The sequence below is a fragment of the Echinops telfairi genome, unplaced genomic scaffold, assembly GCF_000313985.2.
Source record: "Echinops telfairi isolate 266 unplaced genomic scaffold, ASM31398v2 ScPeMD7_7412;HRSCAF=8450, whole genome shotgun sequence".
Taxonomy (NCBI): Eukaryota; Metazoa; Chordata; class Mammalia; order Afrosoricida; family Tenrecidae; genus Echinops; species Echinops telfairi.
In genome coordinates, this window is record NW_022111312.1 from 7,218,919 (window position 1) to 7,226,762 (window position 7,844).

General features: G+C 54.3%; 1 protein-coding gene across 1 annotated transcript in view; it reads right to left on the reverse strand.

The window, feature by feature from the left end:
* NOS1 (nitric oxide synthase 1) overlaps positions 1-7,844 on the reverse strand; it is a 93,575-nt gene that overhangs the window by 59,303 nt on the left and 26,428 nt on the right. The window contains exons 4-6 of the mRNA XM_045296705.1: positions 6,755-6,900; positions 3,905-4,067; positions 1,925-2,016 (exon numbers count right to left, since the gene is read on the reverse strand). Of these exons, the coding sequence (XP_045152640.1) occupies positions 1,925-2,016; positions 3,905-4,067; positions 6,755-6,900 (401 nt within the window). The remainder of the gene's footprint in view (positions 1-1,924; positions 2,017-3,904; positions 4,068-6,754; positions 6,901-7,844) is intronic.

A 7,844-nucleotide genomic window follows, 5' to 3' on the forward strand; every position in this document is an offset into this window, starting at 1 on the left:
TATTTAAGGACACCCTCAGTATGCGGGAAAACAAAGAAAAAGAGGAGTGGTTTTCACAGCAGAAGAGAAGACTTTGGAGATGAGGAGGAGGCCAGGGTCAGGGAGAGCAGGGGATATGAAATTACAGAGGAAGAGAGGGAGGGAGGGAGGCAAGAGGGTGGGAGGATTAACCCCACATTTACGGGGGGCTAATGGGCTGTTATTCCTGATTTCATTTGTTGAGATGTGCGGTGCAGCTACATAGAATAGGCTTCTTTTGAAGCACACAAAACGTCATGTGAGAGCGGACGCTCATCACAGCCTTAACCCCCTCCTCCAGGTTCGTACCCCTTCGATCTCCACCCCGGTCGGAGCGGTTCAGAAAGGAGGCTTAGAAGTAAACCGGAAGCAGACCTGGGAGTCTTTCGTGACAGATAAGTTCATTTCAAACGGATGGAAAAGAAAGCAAAACGGAAACCCATCGCCGTTGCTTCGGTTGGACACCACGGGCAGCCAGGTTTGTGCCACAGAGCTCCACGTCTGAATGCACGCCGAGAAACACCGGCGTCCCACTTCCTGCAGCTGTGGGAACCACGGCTCACCGCGGAGAGAGAACTCCCATCTCCCACTTCTCCTCAGCAGCGCCTCACCAAGTGGCAAGTCTGTTTAAATTGCCTCTCCTCTCCTCCCTCATCCCCCCCTTCCCCATCCCTGCCTTCCTCTCTCGTATGCCTGTAACCACTCCATGCACAGTATCCACCCTCTGTTGCTTTCTCAGTTTCCAGGCGTGAGTTTTTTTAAAAAGAATCAGCAGAATACTTTCAAGGAAAAGGTTCTCACAAAGACTTCTGGGAAAGTTGGAGGTGAGCCGAGCTGAAGCGTGAGGGAGGGGAGGGGAGGCGGGGCCAACCACCTCACCAGCACGACCTGTTGTCTGTGATGGCGACCCCACCCACTCCCCTGCTCCCCGGAGGAACACCTCACAGCACCACACGAAGGCCACTGATCGCCCCACATGCACCTTGAGGGGGCAGAAGTCGACTGGGTGGGTTCTTAGATGCAATTTGGGGTTGAGGGCTTTAAGGAAATATACCTAGATACCAATTCTCCATTTGGTCCCTGGGCTTGGACTACAGGCCCCTCTCCCACTGACTCAGCTTGCTGGCAGCAACGGTTTTCTTCTCAAGGGAGAGGAGCATCCAAGACGAGCCGTGCTTCGTGCAAATGAGCCACATTCGGATGCACGCAGAATTGCCCAGGGACGGGGGGAATGTTCCTGAAGTAAACCTGCTTGGGCCTGACATGGGGCTGGTCCTCAGCAGCTGGGCCCAGATGCTGGGGCAGGAATGAGCAAGCGGGACTAACAGGTGTCACACCTGTCTGCAGGTACCAGCTGCCCCCTTCCAGTTGCTCCTCGCCCAGCTGAGGGCCGCCCAGGGTGGGAGCTACCAGTCCCTATTGATGCCTTGCTGCATGCAGGGCTGCTCGCTGGGGCAGGCAGTGTCCTGGGTGTGGCACTGGCTTGGTGACCCGGGAAGGACCAGTCTCCACAGCAGTATAGGAAGGGTACAGATCTTTAGACCACGGATGATGCGGAGTTCACGCCAGGTGACTGAGTTAGTGGAAGGTGGTCAAGGACACTAGCCCTGGCCAGTGGATGCTCCGGTTTCTGTTCCCAGCCATCAGAAAACCCTCTTCCTGCTCTCCAGAGGGCCGTTATCCAGGAGCAAGTGGAGTGTGGTTTTTGTTAACAGGAGTTTTGCAAACCACATTGGCGCCTGCCGTTCTCAGAAGAGATGGTGGAGGCTGGGAGCCCTCTGCCGTCTTGGCCCATCTCTCTGGAAGGGGCAGCATGTCCCTGACCTGTGACTCAACTTCAGACCCCAGGGTCAAGGCTGTGGGGCCACTGGACTCCTTCCCCAGCCCCCGCCGTTGGCCCGCTCACCTGAGGTTCCCTTTGTTGGTGGCGTACTTGATGTGGTTGCAAATGTAGTTGTACATCCCGTGAGCCGTGGTGCAGTCTCGGGCATCGAACACCTGGAAGAAGAGCATCATGCCGTTGCTTCTCTAGAGACGCATGTACGTGGTTGCACATAAATGGACCGTGCCCTAATGGCCTGGGGGCACCCCAGAGGGCTGCTAACCGCCAGGTCCACCGTTGGACCCACCAGCGCTCCTTGGGAGAAAGACCCAGCTCTCTGCTCCAGTAAAGATGTACCCCCTTCGCAGGCCACCGACCGGCACATTTCTCCTCTGTCTTACAGGGTTGCTATGACTTGGAACTGATTCAGTGGCAGGGGGTGACAAACACATAGAGCAGACAACAGGTGTTGTCATTGTTAGCTGTCTGTGAGTCAGTTCCAGCGCCTAGTGACCCTGCGTACAACAGAATTGACACACCGCCCCGGCCGGTGCCATCCTCACAGTGGTTCTGTTTGGGCCGTGGGTGTGGCCACACCGCCAATCCTCATCCCAAGGCTTCTTCTTCCTCATTGCCCCTGTACTTTAGCAAGCAGGTGTACATGGATCGATATGTGGGTTAGGCATCCATCGGGCTGCCGACCGTAGGGCTGATAGTTCAAACCCATCAGCCACTTCAGGGGGAAAAGGTGAGGCTTTCTACTCTTCTGAAGGTTAATCGTTGCAGAAACCCCTTTAAGGGTACCTCTGAGCTGGAATCAACTAGATGCAGTGGGTTGGGGCTTTGGGGTTTCCATAGGTTGGGGCTTTGGGGTCTCCACTGGGTCCATTCTGCCTTATAGAGACCCTATACGACAGGACGGACCTGGCCCATAGGGTTTCCTTAAGTCAGACTCTTTATGGGAACAGATCACCAAGTCTTCTCCTTGGAGGTGCTGGTGGATTTGAACCACTGACCTTGAGGTTAACAGTCACTTGCTTAAGCACAGCAACACCAGGGTTCTTGATACACACACACACACACACACACACACACACACACACACACACACACACACACGGCTCTATCCTAATAACCACAGTAGAAAACAGCTCTGAGTATTTGGCAGGGAGCATAAGTGTAGGGAAGGGGTGAGGGGGAGGACAGGATAGAATTTGAATGAGCTGGTTACATACCTTGATAGGTTATTTTTTTTTTTCCTTGATAGGTTATTAGGAAGTAAACCCAAACCTCACTCCTGTCAAGTTGTGACCCTACAGGACAGGGTAGAACTGCCCCTGTGAGATTCCAAGACTAATTCCCTATGGGAGTAGAAAGCCTTGTCTTTCTCCCATGGATCTGTGGGTGGTTTCAAACGGCTTCCCTTACGGTTAGCACCCCAACTTGTAACCACGACACCACCAGGGATTGGGGATTAAAGAATACAGCAGACCAAGAAGAGTCAAACCAGACACCCTGAAGTTGATCAGAACTGGCCTCCGTTAAAACTCCTCCCCAGGAAAAGAAAACTGTCCTGGGGGAGACAGAATCTAGGGCCTTGGAGGCCGAGGCAGATAACATAAGCAAGCGGAGAGGGAGAAGGTGTGAGGCAAAAAGTAGTAGTGGGGTCTGCAGTAAACCAGAGCCTATGAGCTTACTAAGAGACATTCACTTGCTAGAAAGCACTGTGCTGGGTAAATAAGGGGTGCCAGGAGCCCTGGTGGCGTGCAAGGGCAGCAGTTCAAAACCACCTGCTGCTCCGCTGCTCCGTGAGAGAAAGATGGGGCTTTTTACTCCCATAAAGAGTTAGTCTCATAAACCAACAGGGCCGCTCTACCCTGTCCTGCAGAGTGTCTATGAGTTGCAATTGACTCAGTGGCTGAGTTTGTCTTCAGTAGGTTGGATTCACCAATAGTTGAGGTCTTGGAACCTCATGGCCACTGCACACGCAAAGTAGGAGCTGATCCCCCCATCCTGACCCCCGGCCCAGGGCTCCCCTCAAGGTCTCCTCGTCGCCCCACCTACCTGCAGCTTGGACCACTGGATCCTGCCGACGCAGCGGGCCGCGTTCCGCCAGGCGTGCTTGGCCCCGTAGATGAGCTCTGTGTCCTTGAGCTGGTAGGTGCTGGTGGTCTCGATCTCTCTGTTCACCTCTCCCAGCCTGTCCATGTGGGCTTTGGAGCCAAACCTGGGCGAGCAGGGAAGGGACCCGGGCATGACCCTGTGCCCCAGGGGAGGGCAAAGCCACAGGAAGTGCTGAGCTGACGCCTGTCCTCGAAGCAGACACCGCACACCCATAGGGCCACGCAGGTCTGGCTGTGCACCCACAGCTGGGCCAGTGCGGTGGGCCCGGCAGGGCGTGACCCCAGGTACTGGCCAAAGGGGATGACCCTTGTTGGGTCAGTGACTGCCTGAAACTGGAAACGAGTTTTCAGGGGAACTTGTGATTTTTTTTTTTAAACAATTTTTTTTTTTTATGTTGGAGCTACACATGTAACACACGAGTCCACCAGTTCAATTGTCTCCACATGCACAATCGGGGGGACTTGGGTTGTAGTCTTTGTGTGTGCAACCACTTTCGGCCTCCTTTTCTGAGTTGTCCCTCCCTCGTTACCATCGACTCCCGGCCCCCCATGGCAGGCATCTCCCTCATCCTTGTGTTGCTTTGATGGTTCCTGACGGAGCACAGAGCTCCAGGCCGACTTCTTCTTTGGTTTGGTTTTAAGAAGACTTCAGGGGATATCTTTGGTTTCAGGTTGAAAGCTTAAAGCAAGGTCATGGTTGTGGGTGTGTGGTGGAAATTTTCTAATTCTTCCAGGATGCCCAAAACAAAAGAAAAAAACCTACCATCAGCGAGTTGATGCGGACTCAACAGCCACCCTGTACGGAGTTTCCAAGGCTTTACCCCTTGATGGGAGCAGCCAGCCTCCTCTTTCTTCTAGAGAGTGGCTGGTGGGTTTGAACCGCCAACCTTGAGCTTAGTAGTCCAATGCTTACCTGACAGCGCCACCAGGGCTGAATTCAATTTTATAACGTTAAAAAAAAATCAATAAGGAACATTTCAGGCTTCTGCAGCCTATGCTGCTCCTGGGAGGTGCCGTCACACTGATCTTGGAGCTGTCGTAACCCCGTGCGATGGAGTGGAACCGCCCCACAGGGTGTCCTGCAGGATCCCCTAGGCTGCAGTCTTTACAGGGGCAGACCACCAGGTCTTTCCCCCTCTCAAACTGCAGAGTGGGTTCAAACCACTCACACACCAGGGCTTCTTCCAAACAAGTATCCAGAATAAAATCACAGCCCCCCCCCCCCCCCAAGGCAAAGCAGTAAACAAGTAAGGACAGAGTTCCTTGGGGCAGCATATCCCACTGCCTCCCCAGGGGAGACTTGGAATCCGGTATCTTCCCTTATCCTTTTTTCTGGCTCGCTCGTATGCACCCCCAGGCAAGCATGACTCTGTTCTGCAAAACACGCTATGACAAGTGCAATCCTGAAGGCGTCCCTCTACACCCTGTCCCTGTGTTCTCTGGTTCCAGGCCATTGGCCCTTGGTCAACTTCATCCTTGTCAACACACAGCACTCGGGCCCTTCCTTTCTGCAGCTGGATGGCATTTCACAGAGGTCCTGGGTGGGGCACACAGAGAATACGCACGGCTGCTAACCCAGAAGTCCCAGTCCAACCAGAGGGACCCCGGAAGAAAGGCCTGGTGATCTGCTTCAGGGAAGCCAGCCGCTTCTGTACACCCAATGGAGCAGGGCTCCACACGGACATGCGTGAATGGGGTCACCGTGGGTCAAAGTTGACCTGATGGCCAACTGGGGACGGTGTTGGGTAAAGACTGGGCTGCCGGCGGCAAGGTCAGCAGTTCTAATCCATCCGCTCAGAGGGATGACCGTCTGGTCCTGTAAAGATTTACCGCCTCGGAAGCCCTTCCTAGAGTTGGAACTGACTGCAGGGCCGTGGACTTGACTTGGGGATTTTTGATGTCCACGGGGTTGAGGTGCCTCCTGGTTGGCTCTTAGAAACAATGTGGCAGTGACCGTTTCAGGAACACGTGTGGGGGTTGTGGTGACACAGTGGTTACGTGATTGGCAGTTAACAGTGAGGTCAGCCGTTTGAAATTACCAGCCACTCTGTGGGAAAAAGATGGGGCTCTCCATTTCTGTAGTGCAGCGGTTCTCAACCTGTGGGCCGTGACCCCTTTGGGGGTCGCCCGATTCATCACAGTAGCAAAATGACAGTGATGAAGTAGCAACGAAAATAATGTTATGGTTGGAGGGTCACCACCCCATGAGGAACTTATGAAAGAGCCGCGGTGTTAGGAAGGCTGAGACCCACTGCTATAAAGAGTTACGGTCTCAGGAACCCCCAGGGGTAGTTCCTCCCTGTTTTATGGGTCCCCAAATTCGAGGGCCGTGAGCTTAGTTTATGTTGTGGCGTGAGAGATCCTCTACGACATAGGTTCCCAAACTTATTTGTCCCACTGCCCACTTTTCAGGGGGAAAAAAAAAAGCTTATTACCTTGCCCCGTGGCAATGAAATACTTTTAGACTCTAGCCCATCATCCAGGATAAGGTGTAGGTATCTGTCTTTGTAGTCCCCCTAGATCATGCTAGCACACCCCTCCCCCACCAAAGTGGCATCACCCACCTTGGGGAGCGCTGAAGTCTAGGGGAGGGTAGACACCCGAATGCTGAGTTGCTTGAATTCTTTCAAGTCTTAAGCAAAAATGTCTTGGTGCAAAGGAAACACATCGTGGGCCAGACCTGGAACCTAGGGTCCCCTTTTCCTACCTCTGGCATTCAGGAGCAGGCCCCCTGGCCTACTCTTTGTCCCCAGCACTTCACCACGTGCCCCAGACCCACGCGTGGACTTGCCTCTTAATGGACGAGTAGTACTGGTCGATGAACTCCTTGGCGAGAGGGAAGAGGCGCTCCCTGGGGTGGACTTCTTCGGGCTTTCGCGTCTGCTGGGACGGGAGCATGATGGAGCCCATGCAGATGTGCTCCGAGCACCCCGATTCCTAGGGGGAGGAGCAGGAGCACCAGTTACCACTGGTTTCAGGGCAGTGCGCCAGGCGCACTGACACTCACGGTCCCTGGTTCCCAACTTCAAGTCCCTGGTGGACGTGGCCAGGGGCCCAGGTGAGGCACCGTAAGTGACATGGGGAAACAGGGACCATCTCTGATGGCCCTTCCCTGGCACTGGAATCTCAGGTGCTTTATTTCAAACTATTTCTTTTTCTGGCGTGCACCTTGACAAAGAAGGAGCCAGTTTGGTGATTGAAGCCGTTCTTTTGAACACACCGATGGCAGGCCCGAGGCGCCCTGGGGGTGGAGTGCTTATTCACGGGCCTCCTAATCACGGGCCAGGACTTCAAAACCACCAGCCATTCCTTGGGAGAAAGACAGAGCTGTCTACTCCTCTCAGGATGCACAGCCTCAGACACCCACAGGGACAGTCCCGCCTGTCCTACAGGGTCACTCTGCGTCAGAATCAACTGGACGGCAGATTTGTTTGAAAAAGGGCCCCCACCCCTCCTCCCTCCTGTATCCCCAGCCTTTGCAATGTGACCTAACACCTCTTTCCATCACGGCGGAGGGAGGGCCGGTCACCCGTCCTTTGAATGTGAGCTGGCTGTGGCCAGCGGGATCGGGCGGCAGAAGCCCGGGCCTCCCGTGGTCTTGTTCATTCTCTCAGAAACACGCACCCACCGAGGGAAGGAGCCCCAGCTAACTGGCTGGAAGATGCAACCGCTCTTGGACCTGTGCTGGGTTGTCCCAGCCTGCCCTCAGCCGACCAGCCAACCCCTCACGTGCACGCACCAGTCCAGCTGAGCAGAGCTGGATTCGGCCCCAAAGCAGCAGAATCACCCACCACACTGCAGACTTTTGAAAAACATTAAGATTAAAAGAACATCAACGATGTGGTGTTAAGCTATCAAGTTTCGGGTTCTCTTGTTACACC